Here is a 23,060-nt window from a genome sequence, read left to right as displayed (position 1 = left end):
CAGACTCTTGAGACTGCAGCAAACTCTGGAACTGACTATGGGACTACAGCAAACTATGGAACTGACTATGGGACTACAGCAAACTCTGGAACTGACTATGGGACTGCAGCAAACTCTGGTGCAGACTCTGCGACTGCAGCAAACTCTGGAACTGACTATGGGACCACAGCAAACTCTGGAGCAGACTCTGGGATGGCAGTAAACTTTGGAGCAGACTATGGGGCTGCAGAAAACTCAGGACCTGACTATGGGACTGCAGCAAACTCTGGAACTGACTATGAGACTACAGCAACTCTAGAACTGACGATGGGACTGCAGCAAACTGGAACTGACTCTGGGACTGCAGCAAACTCTGGAGCGGACTGTGGGACTGCAGCAAACTCTGGGAACAGTCTCTGGGACTGCAGCAAACTGTGGAACAGTCTCTGGGACTGCAGCAAACTGGAACTGACTCTGGGACTGCAGCAAACACAGGAGCAGACTCTGAGACTGCCGCAAACACAGGAGCAGACTCTGAGACTGCAGCAAACTCTGGCATTGACTATGGGACTGCAACAAACTCTGGAGCAGACTCTGGGACTGCAGCAAACTCTGGTGCAGACTCTGGGACTGCAGCAAACCTTGAACTGACCATGGGACTGCAGCAAACTCTGGAGCAGACTTTGCGACTGCAGCAAACTTTGGAGTACACTCTGGGACTACAGCAAACTCTGGAACTGACTATGGGACTACCGTAAACTCTGAAACTGACTATGGGACTGCAACAAACTCTGGAGCAGACTCTGGGACCGCAGCAACCTCTGTAGCAGACTCTGAGACTGCAGCAAACTCTGGTGCAGACTCTGGGACTGCAGCAAACTCTGGACCACACTCTGGGACCGCAGCAAACTTTGGAGCAGACTCTGGGACTGCAGCAAACTTTGGAGCAGACTATGGGACTGCAGCCAACTCTGAAACAGAGTCTGGGACTGCAACAAACTCTGGAACTGACTATGGTACTGCAACAAAATCTGGAGCAGACTCTGGGACTGCAGCAAACTCTGGGACTGCAGCAAACTCTGGTGCAGACTCTGGGACTGCAGCAAACTCTGGAACTGGCTATGGGACTACAGCAAACTCTGGAACTGACTATGGGACTACAGCAAACTCTGGAACTGACTATGGGGCTGCAACAAACTCTGGAGCAGACTCTGGGACTGCAGCAAACTCTGGAACAGACTCTGGGACTGCAGCAATCTCTGGTGCAGACTCTGGGACTGCAGCAAATTCTGGACCACACTCTGGGACTACAGCAAACTCTGGAACTGACTATGGGACTACAGCAAACTCTGGAACTGACTATGGGACTGCAACAAACTCTGGAGCAGACTCTGGGACTGCAACAAACTCTGGGGCCGACTCTGGAACTGCAGCAAACTCTGGAACAGACTCTGGGACTGCAGCAAACTCTGGTGCAGACTCTGGGACCGCAGCAAACTCTGGAGCATACTCTGAAACTACAGCAAACTTTGGAGCAGACTATGGAACTGCAGCAATCTCTGGAACAGACTCTGGGACTGCAGCAAACTCTGGAACTGACTATGAGATTGCAGCAAAATCTGGAGCAGACTCTGTAACTGCAGCAAACTCTGGAACAGACTGTGGGACTGCAGCAAACTTTGAACTGACAATGGGACTGCAGCAAACTCTGGAGGAGACTCTGGGACTGCAGCAAACTTTGGAGCAGACTCTGAGACTGCAGCAAACTCTGGAACAGACTATGGAACTGCAGCAAACTCTCTAATAGACTCTGGGACTGCAGCAAACTCTGGACCTGACTCTGGGACTGCAGCAAACACAGGAGCAGACTCTGAGACTGCAGCAAACTCTGGCACTGACTATGGGACTGCAACAAACTCTGGAGCACACTCTGGGACTGCAGCAAACTCTGGAACAGACTCTGGGACTGCAGCAAACTTTGGAACAGAGTCTGGGACTACCACAAACTCTGGAACTGACTCCGGAACTGCAGCAAACTCTGGAACAGACACTGGGGCTGCAGCAAACTTTGAACTGACAGTGGGACTGCAGCAAACTCTGGAGCAGACTCTGGGACTGCAGCAATCTTTGGAGCAGACTCTGAGACTGCAGCAAGCTCTGGAACTGACTGCAGCAAACTCTGGAATAGACTCTGGGACTGCACTAAACTCTGGACCTGACTATGGGATTGCAGCAAACTCTGGAGCAGACTCTGGGACTACCGAAGGTGTCCCCACGGTGAACACAGCTTTTGATTTGATCCCACAATGCACTATGCAGGTGTACGCAATCAAACCGGATCAAACAAACATAGTGCCAGTTGAATCGATGATGATGGCATCCAGGAAAAAAGTTGTGCAAGAAAATTGGGCGCTTATTTCAGCAAGAAACGGTGAGTGGTTAATAAATAGTTTTCAGACAATAGTGTGTTTGAAAGGCATTCTATGATGACTGAAATCACATTTTCGGTGGTTTTCCGACCATACATGTCAACCTATATGGATTGTCCGTAAATTATACAGATTTTTCTGAGTTCCAGAGTCATACAGACGTACAAATAAAGTTGGATATTCAGGGTTTGGTAGGCAGCGGCTCTGTAATCAACCGTTTCTGCAGCGCAACTCCACTTTGAACCGTGAACCATTGAAGCAATGCTTTGAACCACTAGCTCGTTGGTTCTTTGATTCACTGCTCTTCAGAAGAAACAAGTCCGCTTCTTAACCCCTCTCAAAGCCATTAAAATATCAAGAGTCACAGTTAGTGATTAAAGTCACTAACTGGGACTCTTGTTGCAGTCAAGAAATGAGAATCCTCCTCCGTTCTGTTGTCACAGCTCCAAACGCTGCGTGGCTCTCTGCCGAGACAGAGTCCGGTCAGAATTAATATCTTCAAAATGAATTGCCGCTTTAAATAAAATGACACTTCTTACAAACGTTGTAATACAGACAAGAAACTACAAGATTATTGAATAACAAGACGAGTACGATTTTTATTTTATCATTGGGCAAAAATGCATCTGCCAGATTTTCACTCTGGATCCAGCCCTGCTAACCCTAACCACAACCCCCCAGACCCTGGATTTCGAGCACCTGCGACAAAATGTATTCATGATAGCGTCATAAAAATGGGGTGCTTTTAGTGAGGCTATCAAAAATCATAGATTAATTTACATTTCGTGATGCTATCATGAAATGGCATGAGATTGAGTTGCATTTCCTCCTGCTGTTAGAAGGCAACACTGCAGTGTGTGCAGCAGGCTTGGAGGGTGGGTCAGAGGTGACTGGAACACTGTTGAGTGCTGTGAAGTACTGAAGTGTCAAAGGCATTGGCAGTGATTGAGTTCAAGTTCAAGTTTCTAGTGTCAAGAAATGTATGTCAACACAGTGGTCAACCTTACAATGAAATGCATTTGATGAGAAAGTAGCACGCAAGTCACTCAGCATTGTCTCTTAAAGACTATACGTATAACATGATAAGAAGTAAGTAAGGAAATAAATAAAAAGAGGCAGGAAGAGCATACGTAAAAGGCATAAGTAATAAAAGTATAAAAATTAAAGGTAAGAAAGGCAGAAGTCAAATTCCAAATTCCAGGTGTTACACACGAACATCCAATACCACTCGAGGAGCACTTAGGAAATGTCGGGACATTTACGTAGTCAGCACGTAAACAGTGAGCAGGTGATCACTTTTGAGATGGATGTGAAATTTGTCTAAGTGTCCCCACGACTGTGGTGTTGCCAAGCAACACATATGTGGCGTGCCAGAGTGTCGGCTCTCCCTCAACACCTGTGGCGTGAGTGTGCATCGCGCGTGTGTTGCACACATGCATGAAATGCTGATATGTATGTGCAGATGGGGACCGGTCAGCCATGTCTGAGCACACACAGCACAACAAGCCGCCTCTCAGCTGATCACTGGCCAGAGACTCACCAACAGCTGCAAATGATGGCTCAGTGCACACAAAGTGCCACATTAAAAACACAGAGACCACCGCCAGGACAGGTTGATAAATAATCAATCAATCAATCAATTTTTTTTTATATAGCGCCAAATCACAACAAACAGTTGCCCCAAGGCGCTTTATATTGTAAGGCAAGGCCATACAATAATTATGTAAAACCCCAACGGTCAAAACGACCCCCTGTGAGCAAGCACTTGGCTACAGTGGGAAGGAAAAACTCCCTTTTAACAGGAAGAAACCTCCAGCAGAACCAGGCTCAGGGAGGGGCAGTCTTCTGCTGGGACTGGTTGGGGCTGAGGGAGAGAACCAGGAAAAAGACATGCTGTGGAGGGGAGCAGAGATCGATCACTAATGATTAAATGCAGAGTGGTGCATACAGAGCAAAAAGAGAAAGAAACAGTGCATCATGGGAAACCCCCAGCAGTCTACGTCTATAGCAGCATAACTAAGGGATGGTTCAGGGTCACCTGATCCAGCCCTAACTATAAGCTTTAGCAAAAAGGGTGTCTGTCTCCCTGATCTGAATTGATCAGGGAGACAGGGAGACAAATTTTCACTATTTTGCTCTTGCTTGCCTCTACTGGTGGTTGGCTCTCACTGCGGTATTGTATCACTTCCTGTTCTGGAGCACAGCGGTGTTTTGCTGTATCTGTTAGCTGTTTAATCTGCGCAGTTAGATTGATCTAGTTATCTAGATTACGATTTGTTTCCCAGTGTAATCTTTACGTGCCTTAACTAAAGCACTCCTTCTGCTGAATCACCTCTAAATTATTTACACATTATTCACTTTGCGTGTTTTTAGGAATCCGCTAGCTTAGCGTAGCTACTAGCTCTTAGCCGGGAAAGCAGGCTGACTGGGTGACTGTGAGGAGGAAGCGTAGCCCTAAACAGAAGCCCCGTGTACACCGCCAACCCGTTCACATCTCTAACCGTTTTTCCCCACTCGACGACACACCCGCCGAGCATCAAACTCTGGTTATTGGCGACTCTGTTTTGAGAAATGTGAAGTTAGCGACACCAGCAACCATAGTCAATTGTCTTCTGGGGGCCAGAGCAGGCGACATTGAAGGAAATTTGAAACTGCTGGCTAAGGCTAAGCGTAAATTTGGTAAGATTGTAATTCACGTCGGCAGTAATGACACCCAGTTACGCCAATCGGAGGTCACTAAAATTAAACATTAAATCGGTGTGTAACTTTGCAAAAACAATGTCGGACTCTGTAGTTTTCTCTGGGCCCCTCCCCAATCAGACCGGGAGTGACATGTTTAGCCGCATGTTCTCCTTGAATTGCTGGCTGTCTGAGTGGTGTCCAAAAAATGAGGTGGGCTTCATAGATAATTGGCAAAGCTTCTGGGGAAAACCTGGTCTTGTTAGGAGAGACGGCATCCATCCCACTTTGGATGGAGCAGCTCTCATTTCTAGAAATCTGGCCAATTTTCTTAAATCCTCCAAACCGTGACTATCCAGGGTTGGGACGAGGAAGCAGAGTTGTAGTCTTACACACCTCTCTGCAGCTTCTCTCCCCCTGCCATCCCCTCATTACCCCATCCCCGTAGAGACGGTGCCTGCTCCCAGACTACCAATAACCAGCAAAAATCTATTTAAGCATAAAAATTCAAAAAGAAAAATAATATAGCACCTTCAACTGCACCACAGACTAAAACAGTTAAATGTGGTCTATTAAACATTAGGTCTCTCTCTTCTAAGTCCCTGTTGGTAAATGATATAATAATTGATCAACATATTGATTTATTCTGCCTTACAGAAACCTGGTTACAGCAGGATGAATATGTTAGTTTAAATGAGTCAACACCCCCGAGTCACACTAACTGTCAGAATGCTCGTAGCACGGGCCAGGGCGGAGGATTAGCAGCAATCTTCCATTCCAGCTTATTAATTAATCAAAAACCCAGACAGAGCTTTAATTCATTTGAAAGCTTGACTCTTAGTCTTGTCCATCCAAATTGGAAGTCCCAAAAACCAGTTTTATTTGTTATTATCTATCGTCCACCTGGTCGTTACTGTGAGTTTCTCTGTGAATTTTCAGACCTTTTGTCTGACTTAGTGCTTAGCTCAGATAAGATAATTATAGTGGGCGATTTTAACATCCACACAGATGCTGAGAATGACAGCCTCAACACTGCATTTAATCTATTATTAGACTCTATTGGCTTTGCTCAAAAAGTAAATGAGTCCACCCACCACTTTAATCATATCTTAGATCTTGTTCTGACTTATGGTATGGAAATTGAAGACTTAACAGTATTCCCTGAAAACTCCCTTCTGTCTGATCATTTCTTAATAACATTTACATTTACTCTGATGGACTACCCAGCAGTGGGGAATAAGTTTCATTACACTAGAAGTCTTTCAGAAAGCGCTGTAACTAGGTTTAAGGATATGATTCCTTCTTTATGTTCTCTAATGCCATATACCAACACAGTGCAGAGTAGCTACCTAAACTCTGTAAGTGAGATAGAGTATCTCGTCAATAGTTTTACATCCTCATTGAAGACAACTTTGGATGCTGTAGCTCCTCTGAAAAAGAGAGCTTTAAATCCAGTGTTGCCACAGTTACTTTGAAAAAGTAATCCAATTACTGATTACTGATTACTCCTTGAAAAAGTAACTTAGTTACTTTACTGATTACTCAATTGTATAAGTAACTAAGTTAGATTACTAGTTACTTTTTTAGTTACTTTCCCCAGCTGCCGACAACAACCCATGTCAACATGACAATGATACCTGTTTTGCCAAAACTCACTTTATAGTCACCCTTTCTTGACTTCAATGAAAACAAATACTTGTTTTATAAAAAGTAAAATAAAGACCTCTTTCTTGACCTCATATTTAACTGTTGACAGCACTGTAACAGTAAAACTTGCAATTTCAAACCTGCATTTTTTATAAATGTAACTATTAAATTCTAACATTTTTCTAACATTTAAATTCTCTAAACATTTTACTTGTCGAAATTATTATTATTTTAAGCAGTATTAGTAGTTGTAGTACAAAACGGCTTCAAAACTGGACCTTTAATCTAGGGGTGTTGTGGGGGAGGAGGGCACATCCTTGCCCCACGCCCCCATTCCATCTGGATTCGCGCCTGCTTTGGCGTTTGAGCACAAAGAATGGATAACATTTATTTATGCAGAAAACAGGACCAGATTTACAGGTAAGAACGTTTTATTGCGTTTTCACATCATGTGGTCCTCAGAAAGAGAGTTTAGGTGCATTTGAGTGGAAAACAGTGTTAGTTGTTGACGCGTCGCGGAGGATCAGCTGTTTTTAACGAGACGATACGGAGCAGCTCAGCTCAGAATTCTAAATAAAGGAGGGAAAAAAGTATAAAAAATGTCTTTGTAAAGCTCAGTGCAGCTGAAGGCTCTGCCTCCCATTCTACTCTTACAAACCCTAGGAGCTACAAGTAAGCCTGCAGTCTGAGAGCGAAGCGCTCTATTGGGGTGATATGGTACTACGAGGTCCCTAAGATAAGATGGGACCTGATTATTCAAAACCTTATAAGTAAGAAGAAGAATTTTAAATTCTATTCTAGAATTAACAGGAAGCCAATGAAGAGAGGCCAATATGGGTGAGATATGCTCTCTCCTTCTAGTCCCCGTCAGTACTCTAGCTGCAGCATTTTGAATTAACTGAAGGCTTTTCAGGGAACTTTTAGGACAACCTGATAATAATGAATTACAATAGTCCAGCCTAGAGGAAATAAATGCATGAATTAGTTTTTCAGCATCACTCTGAGACAAGACCTTTCTGATTTTAGAGATATTGCGTAAATGCAAAAAAGCAGTCCTACATATTTGTTTAATATGCGCTTTGAATGACATATCCTGATCAAAAATGACTCCAAGATTTCTCACAGTATTACTAGAGGTCAGGGTAATGCCATCCAGAGTAAGGATCTGGTTAGACACCATGTTTCTAAGATTTGTGGGGCCAAGTACAATAACTTCAGTTTTATCTGAGTTTAAAAGCAGGAAATTAGAGGTCATCCATGTCTTTATGTCTGTAAGACAATCCTGCAGTTTAGCTAATTGGTGTGTGTCCTCTGGCTTCATGGATAGATAAAGCTGGGTATCATCTGCGTAACAATGAAAATTTAAGCAATACCGTAAAATAAGTATGACAATAACTACATACACAATTACATAACAAATAACGAAACAAAAAAAGATCACATGCAGCAGGGTGTGAATGGCAGCAGAAAAAAATCGTTAGCAGAATTGCCTAAGTCATTTTTTTAATTATGTCAGATTAATTAAATCAGAGTAACCAAATAAGTGCACACGAGTAATCTGTGCTGTGCTAAACCCGGTGTGAACTGTTTGAACAGTGAATATCAGTTTCCCTCTGTTTCATAAGCAGTGGTTACATGCTCAGAGCTGCCAGAGTGAAAGTTCAAAAACATATTTCACTTCACTTCGAATACATGCCAATTTACCAAATACCAGTTCTGTTTCTGATATATAGAGAGTGTGATATGAGCTTCCTCACTACCAAACCGGATGGCAGTTTCCATAAAGCATAGGCAAGGTTTACTCAACATTGTCTGTTATTTGACAGCCCTAAAAATTTCAGCTGTGTTGGAATTCATATACCTAAATGTGTATCAGTAACGAGCCAATGGATCAACTCAAGACAACCCAAGTTGTTTCTGTAATTGTTCAAGTGGCCCCTCTCAGACAAGAGGAGACGCCTCAGCAGTGATTTTCAAGTTACAAGGGTTTGAGATCCAGTGGTGGGCACAGGTAACCAAAAAGTTAGGTTCGATAACAGCTAATCAGCTAACTGAAAAGTTATCTTTTATAAAGCTAAACCAATAAACCACTCAAAAAATTTATCAGAAGCTACAGCTTAACCGATAACTTTCAAAAGTGAGTTTTAACACCAATCACAAACCCAAACAATGAGTCACCACTTCTGTCTTTATGCACTGTTCCCACCTGCTGGAAGCTCCTGTTTACTACGCATTTTGCAGCAGTGAAGCAGTTGAGAGGCGTTAAGCTCAACTGTACCGCAGGAAAAGGAGCTTAACCACCAGGGTGTCTCACACACACACACACACACACACACACACACACACACACACACACACACACACACACACACACACACACACACACACACACACACACACATATAAATGTGCTTTTGTAAAATATGAAGTTTTTTTCATATGTAAAAAGAAGAAGCCATTTGCAAAAGTCAAAAGTCAAGTTGCGATTAGACAAAATGCATAGAACACTACCATCTACTGGCACCCAGATGCTCAGACCCTAACCCATAATACTTTGCAGCAGAGAGTTGCTGTGGTTTAAACCAGTGATTCTCAACCGGGGTGCCGCGGCACCCTAGGGTGTCGTGATCGATCGTCAGGGGTGCCGTGGACAATTATCAAATATCACCATTATCGGGTGTATGTGCTGTAATAGTGTGGCAGATGGTGTAATGCTCTTTTATTCCAGTAGATGGCAGCAAAGCACACAGTAGCGCTGAGCCGTGTGCCGACAAGGAGGCGTGATCGCCATTTTAATTCCGGGCAAGTTAGTGATTTGTGTGCACAGAAGTTCACTTAGTCTCGTCAAGAAACAGGTGGAATATGCCGGAAAGATGCGCATGTTGGCAAAGTCACAAACGGAGGAACAAGGGAGACAATATTTCCTTCCATAAGTAAGTGGTTTTGGTTATTGTTGTCACTTTGTCCGTGATATTTGGATGATAAACAGCTGTATGTCTCCTGCCGTACTTGTGTCGTCCGATGACATGGATCATTATTTTCACTTATGTCTAGTTGATATTTTCCACTGCTAGACCAATGTCTAGTTAAAATTCTTGTCGTTAGTGACTAAAAATTGTTGGACAAGACTGGGGAGTTTTTTTTTTTTTTGCACCTTAAAATAATGAGATTAATGACGCGCGCTGTGCTGCCACACACACAGAGATGTGCACACACACACCACTGACTTCATGAATGAAACTCGGTCAATAAAGGATAATTGTGTAAAAATATAATATATATATATAAAACTATTGTAATGGTTTTAGGAGCCGTGTTGCGTTGAACACAGCAGCAGCTCAGCCAAGCAGCGTAGCTTAGCACAGATCCGTGTAACTTTCAACACTAATATTTGAGAATGTGTGTGTGTCAGAGTAAGTTTAATACTTTCCTGACATAATTTAATGTAATTTAATTTTACTGGCTCGATATCCAGGACAAAATGGCATTTTAACACGTATTTTGCAAGCATTTTTCTGAGTGTGTTCAGTCGCGAATCTCCATTGAAAATGCATTAACATCCGGGTACTTTGTCAATATGTTGCCCGGTTAGGAGACGTCATGTCGCCGTCCATGAAGGGACGTTTTCGTTTAGTGTGCAGCAATGGGACTGCGCTCTCTAGTTCTTATATACAGCTCCATGACTATAGTATACTATGTTACGTCATATCTGTACCGCACGTCTTGCTAATGCACCGTGTAGAGACAGTCGAGTTAGTGGTGCGTGACACGTGACACATGCCAGTGGTGTGCCGCAGGATTTTGTATATATAAAAAGGGTGCCGCGGCTCAAAAAAGGTTGAAAATCACTGGTTTAAACAGCACAGAGAGAAAACACATGATGATAATTGTAAATTAACATTATACAACCAAAAGAGGCTGCAGCAACTCTCTGGTGTGCAAAGGATTATGGAATATCTCAATATTAAGGTAAATACTGCCATGAACACTACTGGCCAGTAGATGGCAGTAGAGACCGTGAAAACTTGCCAAAACAAACATTCCAAATAATCTGTGTCTGCTACGTTTAATCTGCGTGGAACTGAATAAACACAAACCAAATTTCAGACATTTTATATATATTACTCTGGAACAAAGATGACAAACAGTGCTGTAAAGGACAATAAGCAGGACATTATAGAGCAAACAGGAAGCGATTGCAGCTCACAGTGATTCCAACTGAAAATAATGGAGACGCAACCTGAGCTTCTTCTGGCATTTTTACATAAAACAAACACAATAAAAACATCTGTAAATCCAGAGAATATATTCACGAGAGTTTTAGGCACAATATACAAAGGGTTTAATGCTGTTGTCTGTGTGGAGCCTGATCAGAGTGTCTCAAATGCATTTCTCCTGTCTTACGATACCTATAATGCACTGTGGCGTGCAGACACACCATGTCCACACTAACACCTTTAAAATTAGTGCAATGCTTTAAAATTAAAACATATATCTGATATTTTCACTTTATAAAACTTCAGACGTGACATTAATTTAAATAACTTGTCCGAAATTAGTTTGGTTAAAATTTTAACCATAAGTTAAAACTGTATGCCTCTGGATGACTTGGGTGATATCGCCGGCTAGTTAGCAGGGTGTCAAGAAAAATGATTTTTTTTTGGGGGGGGGGAGGGGGGGTCTCTCATTTTTGTTCTCTTCTGTGACTATTTCTCCTCTGATTGCAGAGGATAGAGCAGTTTCTCCTGAAACCAGCTTTCCTCTGTCTGTAGAGGATAGAACTGTACATCTAGTGTACTACAAAACATTTAACAGGTAGGCTCTAAAATCTTTGATATCAGACTTTAGACTTAGACTTAGACTTAGACAACTTTATTCATCCCACTAGGGGCAATTAATTTCAGCAGCCTGCATACCGGCACATCACAAAAAAAAACAAAAAAAAAAAACATACTACATCCACATAAAATGTGCAACATACTACATCCACATACCCATACATCTACACCTTACAAGGAATTTAAAAGACGGATAGCAGAAGGAATAAAAGATTTTAACAACCGATTCGTCCTGCAGACAGGTGAAACATAACGACGGCCCGAAGGCAACAAAGAAAATTCACCTGCCAGCACATGTCTCACCATTTGCTGTTCACAAAAACTAGCTAGGTCTCTGGTTTCCGCTCCAATGATCTTTGAACATGTCTTTGTGATACTATGCAAGCTACTTTTATCTTTCAGTGCCAGGCTAGGAAACCAGCAGATGAAAGAAAAACATAAAAGACTTTCAATAAAGGACTGATAAAAACGACTCATAATAACAGAACTGACAGAGAAGGACTTCAATTTGCGAAGGAGGTACACTCTCTGTTGCCCTTGCTTCACAATGTCTGCCGTATTTACGTCGAATCTCAACTTCTCATCAAAAAAAGTGCCCAGATATTTATATGCAGGAACTTTTTCTACAGCTTTCCCATGAATAATGCTGTCTATAGCAAACCCTTTGTTATGTCTAAAATCAATTATAAGCTCCTTCGTTTTAGATACATTTAACTCCAAGTGATTTGTATCGCAGCATGAAACAAAATCAGCAAGGGCCTCCCCATGTCCTGACTCCTCTCCCTGAAGAAGGGACAGCAAAGCAGTATCATCAGAGAACTTAACTAAATAGCTGAATAGCTGCAAACTTTAAAAATTTTACTAACTGTTAAAGCTTTATTCACTAAGCTTGCAATGATATGTTAGTGCCCTAAAAATTATCGGACCAAAATTTATCGGAAGATAATTGATCCAATGATGGTTTACAAAGTTATCTGAAAAGCTAATCCGATAATGAAAACATTAGCTTCGATAATTAGCGGATTAGCAGAACTGTGCCCACTGCTGTTGAGACCACTGAAGGACTGCCAATCAGAAATGTGTCTGAATACCTCCCCAGCACTGTAGCTGCGTAATCTCAGCAGGTGTTGTCTGTGAGCGAGATGTCCAGGCAACCGACCATTTTGCAGAGGGATTCGAGGGTCAATGAAGGTCGTGGCTCGACTGTTATGATCCACAAAGAAACACTGGAAGACAAAAAGTAAAAATAAAATAAAATAAAATTGAATTAAATTAAATGTACACAGTCTGCACTTTTTATAACAAGGGAAACACTGACCCTAACCTGTATTACCAAGCCCGGCCCAACTTGTGCAAGGACTAATGACGATTCTCTCTAAAAGAACATCAAAGAACTCCTTCAAATACACTGCTCAGTTTTTTCTTGAAATGAACACTTTGAAAAGATATCAGATGTGGTAGTCAGTAGTTTGTATGGTCCCCACATGTTTGTATGCATGCCCCGTGCTATGTATGCATGGGGCATGCTCCTAATGAACTGACACTTTTTGTCCTGGGAGATCTCTTCCCAGATCTGGACCAGGGCATCACTTAGCTCCTGGACAGTCTGAGGTGCAATCTGGCGGCACTGGATGGACTGAAATACAGGGTGTCCCAAAAAAAGAAAATCATTCTGCAATGGCTAATCTGAATTCTGTTTTTTTTTTGTTGTTGTTGCTGTTGTTGTTGTTTGTTTGTTTGTTTTTTTTCAAACATCAAGATGTATGTGAGGAATTTCTTCTGATGTAGTTTGAGAGTGATCCAATGAGGATGCTGCTTACAACTGAGCAAAAAGGGAAATAAGTGGAATTCTACTATACTTTGAGACCAAATTGATTGTGAAAACCCAACGACAATATCAATGTCATTTTGCAGTTAGAAAAGCTCCAGACACAAAGACAATATGGCGGACTGTAAGGGAAGTTTCAAACTGATATTGGGAACTTTGCAGTCAATTTGAATGAATGTCTGAACCCCCGCAGTGCACATACTGAGCACATCTTGTGAATGCCAAAACTCTTTCAAACTGAGGTGAAATTAGAAATGAACACCAGAGATAAAATTCCCTGAAATATGCTTCAAGTTGACATATGACAGATACCAGTATGCAAAAGAGTTTAGAATTTCTATGGCTTTATTTTTGTGGCACTTTTTTTTTGGGACACACTGTACAATGTCCCAGAGGTGTTCTATGGGATTTAGGTCAGGCGAGCATGGGGGCCAGTCAACAGTTTCAATTCCTTCATCCTCCAAGAACTGCCTGCACACTCTCAACACATGATGCTGGGCATTGTCATGCACCAGGAGGAACCCAGTGCCCGCTAAACCAGCATAGGTTCTGACAATGCATGCAAGGATTTCATAATAACAGTTAGGCTCCTTTGTCTAGCCTGTAGAGATCTGTGCATCCTTCCAGGGATATGCCTCCCCAGACCATCACTGACTCATCAACAAACCGATCTGCTAAATGATATTGTAGGCAGCATAAAGTTCTCCACTACATCTACAGACCCTTTCGTATTTGTCACATGTGCTCAGGTTGAACCTGCTCTCTTCTGTGAAAAGCACAGGGCACCAGTGGCAGACCTGCCATTTCTGACGTTCCATGGCAAATGCAAATCAAGCTCCACGGTGCTAGACAGTGAGCATATGCAGGGCCCACTACAGGACTTTGGGCCCTCAGCCCACCCTCATAAAGTCTGTTTCTGTCCAAATGCAGGACAAATAGATTGAAAAATTCATGGTAGGAAACTTTTGTCCGATTAAAATGAGAAAAATGGTGCACAAAAAAAATATATGCCCAGGGTCATGAATGACTCCACTCTGTCAGGGTTAACTGACCAGATAAATATCAATATCAGAACTGAATTGACTTTAAAGTTTTTGAGCAGTATATCTATATCTATACGAGGTCTATTAGAAAAGAAACCGACAGTTTTATTTTTTTTTTAAACTATATGGATTTGAATGATGTGTGATTACATCAGCCAAGCTTGAACCCTCGTGCGCATGCGTGAGTTTTTTCACGCCTGTCGGTGATGTCATTTGCCTGTGAGCACGCCTTGTGGAAGGAGTGGTCCACCCCCTCGTCGGATTTTCATTGTCTGAGAAGTTGCTGAGAGACTGGCGCTGTGCTTGATCAAAATTTTTTCATAAACTGTGAGGCACATCCGAGTGGACGCCATTCGACAAATTAAGCTGGTTTTCGGTGAAAATTTTAACAGCTGATGAGAGATTTTGGATTGTTTCTATTGCTGTAAGGACTTCCCACGGAGCGGGACGTCGCACAGCGCTCCGAGGCGACGTCGTCATCCTGTTTCAAGCTGAAAACCTCCAAATTTAAGCCTCTGTAGACCCAGGACGTCGTGAGAGAACAGAGAACTTTCAGAAGAGGTTGGGATCAGCAGTTTATCTGGACATTCCACTGTTAAAGGAGATTTTTTTAATGAAAGACGTGCAGAAGGGACGCAGCCGGCGTGGTGCGGCAGCACAGGAAAAACACCTCCGTGTTGATAATCATTTGTAAAAACCAGGCGGCTTTTGGTGGCTTTCAGTTGAGTGAGTATCTGAGAAATTGTTTAACAGCAGGGCATGTTCCAACTTGTCCTTAAGGCTTCCGACGAGCCGACGCGCCAATCCGTCCGCACGTCTTTCATTAAAAAAAATCTCCTTTAACAGTGGAATGTCCGGATAAACTGCTGATTCTGACTTCTTCTAAAAGTTCTCTGTTCTCTCACGACGTCCTGGGTCTACAGAGGTTTTCAGCTTGAAACAGGATGACGACGTCGCCTCGGAGCGCTGCGCGACGTCCCGCTCCGTGGGAAGTCCTTACAGCGATAGAAACAATCCAAAATCTCTCATCAGCCGTTAAAAATTTTCACAGAAAACCAGCTTAATTTCTCGAATGGCGTCCACTCGGATGTGCCTCACAGTTTCTGAAAAAATTTTGATCAAGCACAGCGCCAGTCTCTCAGCAACTTCTCAGACAAAGGAATTCCGACGAGGGGGCTGGACCACTCCTTCCACAAGGCGTGCTCACAGGCGAATGACATTACCAACAGGCGTGAAAAAACTCTCGCATGCCCACGAGGGTTCAAGCTTGGCTGATGTAATCACACGTGATTCAAATCCATATGGTTTTTTAAAAAAATAATAAGGTCGGATACTTTTCTAACAGACCTCGTATATCTTATTCATAATAATTAATCAGGGCTCGACATAGCCATTTGACCGCTCCCCAGCGCCGGTTTGACCCATTTTCAGGCCACTACGGGCCAGTACAATTTATCAAATGGAGGCCCACTCGGGCCACTACAAAAATACGCAAAATTCGAATCATTTTACCATATTTTGCGCAGCAAAGTTGAATTTCTTCACATCTCCGTGTCATCAAACTTCACCGAGTCCACCATGTTTGTTTTGGTCTTCTTCTTCTTCTTTGTTTGTTTTGGTCTCACACCACGGACCACATCTTGCATCTCTGGTTGGGTATTGTTAAGAAATGATTCGATCCACCCATATCAATAGTCTTTTTGCTTAACAATTCCCTTCAGAGCGGCCGTTGTTTTTGAGGGTCTTTGTCAGGAAAATGATCATTTCTCTACGTTGATTGCAGACCCTGCAGTGGGTCTGTAATCAACCGCTTCTGCAGAGCGACTGCACTTTGAGGCATGAACCAATGAAGCAATGGTTCGATCCACTGTGGCGTTGGACTTTATCTTAATTTTTCCCTGCTAAAACCCTAAGGAGCATATGCCTGTCAGTAATATGTGCCCTTTTATGTTAAACCGACCTGTTATGGTCTTCTGAAACAGTTGACAGATGTATTTTATAACATATAAGTTAGCATTAGCTGTTGGCATTTCAGTACGTTTGTGTGCATTTCTTTTCTGTATAATAATTAATGGCTCAGCGCTTGTTGTTGTAAAAGAGTTAAATGTATTAAAAATTGTAATACTTTTTAATTTATTTTTATTTATACATTAATAACAATAATAGCAACAACAGCAATAATAGTAATAACTCTTCAGAAGCGGCAGGTCTGCTTCTTAACTCCTCTCAAAGGCATTAAAATATGTCAACCGTGACTGTGAGTCACTTTTGTGCAGATTAAAGTCGCTAAGTGGGATCTTGTCTTGTGGCACTCAAGAAACGAGAATCGTCCTCTGTTCCGTTGGCACAGCTCCAAACGCTGCATGGCTCTCTGCTGAGACACAGTCCGGTTGGAATTAATAACTTCAAAACGAACTGCCGCTTTAAATGAAATGAAACCTCTTTCCAAATGCTGTAATACAGAAAATAAATTACAATCGACTAAAACATTTTTTTCTTCCCAAAATGAGACGTCCTGCATTCTGTAACTAGGTTTAAAGATATGTTTCCTTCTTTATGTTCCCTAATGCCATATACCAACACAGTGCAGAGTAGCTACCTAAACTCTGTAAGTGAGATAGAGTATCTCGTCAATAGTTTTACATCCTCATTGAAGACAACTTTGGATGCTGTAGCTCCTCTGAAAAAGAGAGCTTTAAATCAGAAGTGCCTGACTCCGTGGTATAACTCACAAACTTGCAGCTTAAAGCAGATAACCCGTAAGTTGGAGAGGAAATGGCGTCTCACTAATTTAGAAGATCTTCACTTAGCCTGGAAAAAGAGTCTGTTGCTCTATAAAAAAGCCCTCCGTAAAGCTAGGACATCTTACTACTCATCACTAATTGAAGAAAATAAGAACAACCCCAGGTTTCTTTTCAGCACTGTAGCCAGGCTGACAAAGAGTCAGAGCTCTATTGAGCCGAGTATTCCTTTAACTTTAACTAGTAATGACTTCATGACTTTCTTTGCTAATAAAATTTTAACTATTAGAGAAAAAATTACTCATAACCATCCCAAAGACCTATCGTTATCTTTGGCTGCTTTCAGTGATGCCGGTATTTGGTTAGACTCTTTCTCTCAGATTGTTCTGTCTGAGTTATTTTCATTAGTTACTTCATCCAAACCATCAACATGTCTATTGGACCCCATTCCTACCAGGCTGCTCAAGGAAGCCCTACCATTATTTAATGCTTCGATCTTAAATATGATCAATCTATCTTTATTAGTTGGCTATGTACCACAGGCTTTTAAGGTGGCAGTAATTAAACCATTACTTAAAAAGCCATCACTTGACCCAGCTATCTTAGCTAATTATAGGCCAATCTCCAACCTTCCTTTTCTCTCAAACATTCTTGAAAGGGTAGTAGTAAAACAGCTAACTGATCATCTGCAGAGGAATGGTCTATTTGAAGAGTTTCAGTCAGGTTTTAGAATTCATCATAGTACAGAAACAGCATTAGTGAAGGTTACAAATGATCTCCTTATGGCCTCAGACAGTGGACTCATCTCTGTGCTTGTTCTGTTAGACCTCAGTGCTGCTTTTGATACTGTTGACCATAAAATTTTATTACAGAGATTAGAGCATGCCATAGGTATTAAAGGCACTGCGCTGCGGTGGTTTGAATCATATTTATCTAATAGATTACAATTTGTTCATACATGCTTCCCTTAGGCAGTATTATTAGACGGCATTGCTTAAATTTTCATTGTTACGCAGATGATACCCAGCTTTATCTATCCATGAAGCCAGAGGACACACACCAATTAGCTAAACTGCAGGATTGTCTTACAGACATAAGGACATGGATGACCTCTAATTTCCTGCTTTTAAACTCAGATAAAACTGAAGTTGTTGTACTTGGCCACACAAATCTTAGAAACATGGTGTCTAACCAGATCCTTACTCTGGATGGCATTACCCTGACCTCTATTAATACTGTGAGAAATCTGGGAGTCATTTTTGATCAGGATATGTCATTCAAAGCGCATATTAAACAAATATGTAAGACTGCTTTTTTGCATTTACGCAATATCTCTAAAATTAGAAAGGTCTTGTCTCAGAGTGATGCTGAAAAACTAATTCATGCATTTATTTCCTCTAGGCTGGACTATTGTAATTCATTATTATCAGGTTGTCCTAAAAGTTCCCTGAAAAGCCTTCAGTTAATTCAAAATGCTGCAGCTAGAGTACTGACGGGGACTAGAAGGAGAGAGCATATCTCACCCATATTGGCCTCTCTTCATTGGCTTCCTGTTAATTCTAGAATAGAATTTAAAATTCTTCTTCTTACTTATAAGGTTTTGAATAATCAGGTCCCTTCTTATCTTAGGGACCTCATAGTACCATATCACCCCAATAGAGCGCTTCGCTGTCAGACTGCAGGCTTACTTGTAGTTCCTAGGGTTTGTAAGAGTAGAATGGGAGGCAGAGCCTTCAGCTTTCAGGCTCCTCTCCTGTGGAACCAGCTCCCAATTCGGATCAGGGAGACAGACACCCTCTCTACTTTTAAAATTAGGCTTAAAACTTTCCTTTTTGCTAAAGTTTATAGTTAGGGCTGGATCAGATGACCCTGAACCATCCCTTAGTTATGCTGCTATAGACGTAGACTGCTGGGGGGTTCCCATGATGCACTGAGTGTTTCTTTCTCTTTTTGCTCTGTATGCACCACTCTGCATTTAATCATTAGTGATTGATCTCTGCTCCCCTCCACAGCATGTCTTTTTCCTGGTTCTCTCCCTCAGCCCCAACCAGTCCCAGCAGAAGACTGCCCCTCCCTGAGCCTGGTTCTGCTGGAGGTTTCTTCCTGTTAAAAGGGAGTTTTTCCTTCCCACTGTCGCCAAGTGCTTGCTCACAGGGGGTCGTTTTGACCTTTGGGGTTTTTACGTAATTATTGTATGACCTTGCCTTACAATATAAAGCGCCTTGGGGCAACTGTTTGTTGTGATTTGGCGCTATATAAATAAAATTGAATTGAATTGAATTCATATGTTTTTACGTCAGCCAAGCTTGAAGCGTGAGTTTTTCCACGCCTGTCGGTTGCGTCATTCGCCTGTGGGCAGGCTTTGAGTGAGCACTGGTCCACCCCTCTCATCGTTGTTTCATTGCAAGGAAATGGCGGAATGATTTGGGCTTTTTTTCCATCAGAATTTTTTCAGAAACTGTTAGAGACAGGCAGCTGGAAACCATTCCAAAAATTTATCTGGCTTTCGGTGAAAATTTTATGGGCTTCACAGAGAATAAGGAGTGTTACTACAGCTTTAAGGACTGCCCACAATGGCGCACGGCGCGCCGCACTCCGAGCCGCCATCAAGAGGCAGAAACCACCACATCATTTTCTAAACGGAGCCCAGCTCTCCACAATTTCTCTTATACTCACTCGACTGGTAAGCACTGAAAGCCGAGATAGGCATGTCCCAACTTGTCCTTTAACACTCCGAAACGGAGGTGTTCCTTTGTCTTGCTTCATCAGTGAATCGGTTGTGACGCGCAAAGCCTCCGCGCGGCTTTCCATGACAAAATCTCTTGTTAAAAGTGAAATCTGCCGGAAAATGGCTGATGTCCAGCTCTTGTGATAACCAGAGAAATTGCACACGACGGTCCCGGCTCCACACAGCAATCCGTTTAGAAATGATGTGGTGGTTTCTGCCTCTCGATGGTGGCTCGGAGCGCAGCGCGCCGTGCGCCATTGTGGGCAGTCCTTAAAGCTGTAGTAACACTCCTTATTCTCTGTGAAGCCCGTAAAATTTTCACCGAAAGCCAGATAAATTTTTCGAATGGTTTCCAGCTGCCTGTTTCTAACAGTTTCTGAAAAAATTCTGATGAAAAAAAAGCCCAAATCATTCCGCCATTTCCTCGCAATGAAACAACGACGAGATGGGTGGACCAGTGCTCACTCAAAGCCTGCCCACAGGCAAATGACGCAACCGACAGGCGTAGAAAAACTCACACATGCGCACGAAGGTTCAAGCTTGGCTGACGTAAAAAAAAAAATCAAATCCATATATTTTTTGCATAAAATAAAAAGGTCAGATTCTTTTCTCACAGACCTCGTACATTGATGTTGACTTGCAGCACAGCCAGCTGCAAGAGCTCAGCTCAGAGGTATGGAAAGACATTTCATGTCAATAATGTCTGAAAGGAAATGCTTTTGACAAAAACTACAGATTTTGTTTATTTCTATTTATATCCAGAGATCAAGGAGCCACCATGCAGAGTTTATTTAGGTCCAGAGTTTAAGGATCCAGTGACCAATTTCAGATTTATTTACTTTAAGACTCAATAAAATGTTGTTGACATAGAAAACCTTTAAAGCATACTTTTAGTACACATAAAATTCACAAGCAGTATCGATAAGGAATCGGATTGATAAGCAGAATCGATAATGGTATCAATATTGATAAAATCTTATCAATACCCATCCCTAACCACGTTCCATGTTCCCGCAGAATCTCACGCATATTGAAATGTATGTTGTTGATGCATGGATCTTTAAATGCACGGAAAGCTGTAGGAAACGAAGACGAACAAGACGCAAATCTAACAGAACGCTTTGAAATTCGAATTGAAATATGTTTAAACTACAACCACCCAAACCCAGACAACAACCAGGAAAGAGTTTGCTAAAGGAACTGGCCAGAAGAGGAAGCTTAGTGATGATGAGTTAAAGGAGAGACACAGGCAATATGAAAGAAACAAGAGGAAGAGAGGTTTTGTCCCAACCTGGCCACACAAATCTGCAGAGCCTATTCGTCGTATGCTGACAAGTAAAGTAAAGTATATGCTTGGTCCTGGTAGACCCTGGCTGTTTTCAAGCTAGTTTAAAAGTCTAACCAGCTTGCCTTTGTGGAAACCTCACAGTGACAACATTAGCAAAGGAGCCAAGCATAATTTCTTTTTCAATTTTTAGTTCTATAATTCCAATCCAGACAAGGCATACTTTTTAGCTTTGATATGGACCTACATCTGTATTTTACATTTCTGACTGTGAGCTAACCAATTCTGAGGGTTGCTAAAAAACGTCTTCTAAATTTATGGGAGTCACTTTATTTTTTTACACTTGAGAATGCCCTCTGATAAATTCTATTTTTTTTTTTAACTTCATGGTCCATAGACTATTTTATGTTTTTTCTGGATTGGTTTACTGTATATTATATAGGCAGTTTCATTTGCAGGATTTCAGGGTGGAATATCATGAACTCTCGCGCGCAAAACCATGGGCCAGTGCTCCTACACTGTGGGCCACTAACTTCTAAATTCTACTGGCCCTGTGGGTCAGTGGGGCAAATTGGTTTATGTCAAGCCCTGTTAATATGTACCCACAGAATCTGAAGGATTACGAAATTTGAGGATACACTGCTGATCTGGTAATAGATTCCTTTGAACTATTTTTGCAGTTATATTTCTCTCTCAGTCTTACCACACACCCAAACATAGTTACATATTTACTGTTTCAGGATGAACACAGCTAACTGTCCAGCTAATGCTGTCATTTCTGTTTCATGACTGGCTGTAAATTATTGTACAGACCTGTTTTTGGAACCAGTTAATATAATAATCCAAGTGAAATTTTTATCTCTGGCGGAAATTATGTGATTATGTCGGTCTGTTTGTCTGGAGAGATAGTGTTCGAGTCAGGCAAGAACTGATTACATTTTGATTGCATCCTGAATCTGCCTGAAATTGTTTCCTTTATCCTTTCTTTTTATCAACATTTTCTTAGGACAGTAGGATTTCACTGGGGAAAAGGGGGTCTCGATGACACCGTTCCATAATATGACAGCTTCCAGTTGCCCGTGCATAATTTAGTACATAATTTCATGTTACACCTCCCTGAGACAACATGTCATGGTTCAAGTAGTTCATGGTATATACAGTAGTGTTCAGAATAATAGTACGTAGTGCTATGTGACTAAAAAGATTAATCCAGGTTTTGAGTATACTTCTTATTGTTACATGGGAAACAAGGTACCAGTAGATACAGTAGATTCTCACAAATCCAACAAGACCAAGCATTCATGATATGCACACACTTAAGGCTATGAAATTGGGCTATTAGTAAAAAAAAAGTAGAAAAGGGGGTGTTCACAATAATAGTAACATCTGCTGTTGACGCTACAAACTCAAAACTATTATGTTCAAACTGCTTTTTTAGCAATCCTGTGAATCACTAAACTAGTATTTAGTTGTATAACCACAGTTTTTCATGATTTCTTCACATCTGCGAGGCATTAATTTTGTTGGTTTGGAACCAAGATTTTGCACGTTTACTAATGTTTTTGGGGTTATTGTCTTGTTGAAACACCCATTTCAAGGGCATGTCATCTTCAGCATAAGGCAACATGACCTCTTCAAGTGTTTTGACATATCGAAACTGATCCATGATACCTGGTATGCGATATATAGGCCCAACACCATAGTAGGAGAAACATGCCCATATCATGATGCTTGCACCACCATGCTTCACTGTCTTCACTGTGAAGTGTGGCTTGAATTCAGAGTTTGGGGGTCATCTCACAAACTGTCTGCAGCCCTTGGACCCAAAAAGAACAATTTTACTCTCATCAGTCCACAAAATAT

The 23,060-nt window shown here is 41.9% G+C and overlaps 1 protein-coding gene across 1 annotated transcript in view; it reads right to left on the bottom strand.

Annotated features, from left to right (window-relative positions):
- LOC117512783 (E3 ubiquitin-protein ligase HECW1) overlaps window positions 1–23,060 on the bottom strand; it is a 521,859-nt gene that overhangs the window by 119,676 nt on the left and 379,123 nt on the right. Inside the window, exon 16 of the mRNA XM_034173001.1 lies at window positions 12,664–12,798. Coding sequence (XP_034028892.1) covers window positions 12,664–12,798 — 135 coding nt within the window. The remainder of the gene's footprint in view (window positions 1–12,663; window positions 12,799–23,060) is intronic.

Source organism: Thalassophryne amazonica, chromosome 1 (genome assembly GCF_902500255.1).
Source record: "Thalassophryne amazonica chromosome 1, fThaAma1.1, whole genome shotgun sequence".
In the NCBI taxonomy this organism is placed as follows: domain Eukaryota; kingdom Metazoa; phylum Chordata; class Actinopteri; order Batrachoidiformes; family Batrachoididae; genus Thalassophryne; species Thalassophryne amazonica.
The sequence above is the reverse complement of the archived record's forward strand: the minus strand, read 5'-3'. Positions and strand labels throughout refer to the sequence as shown.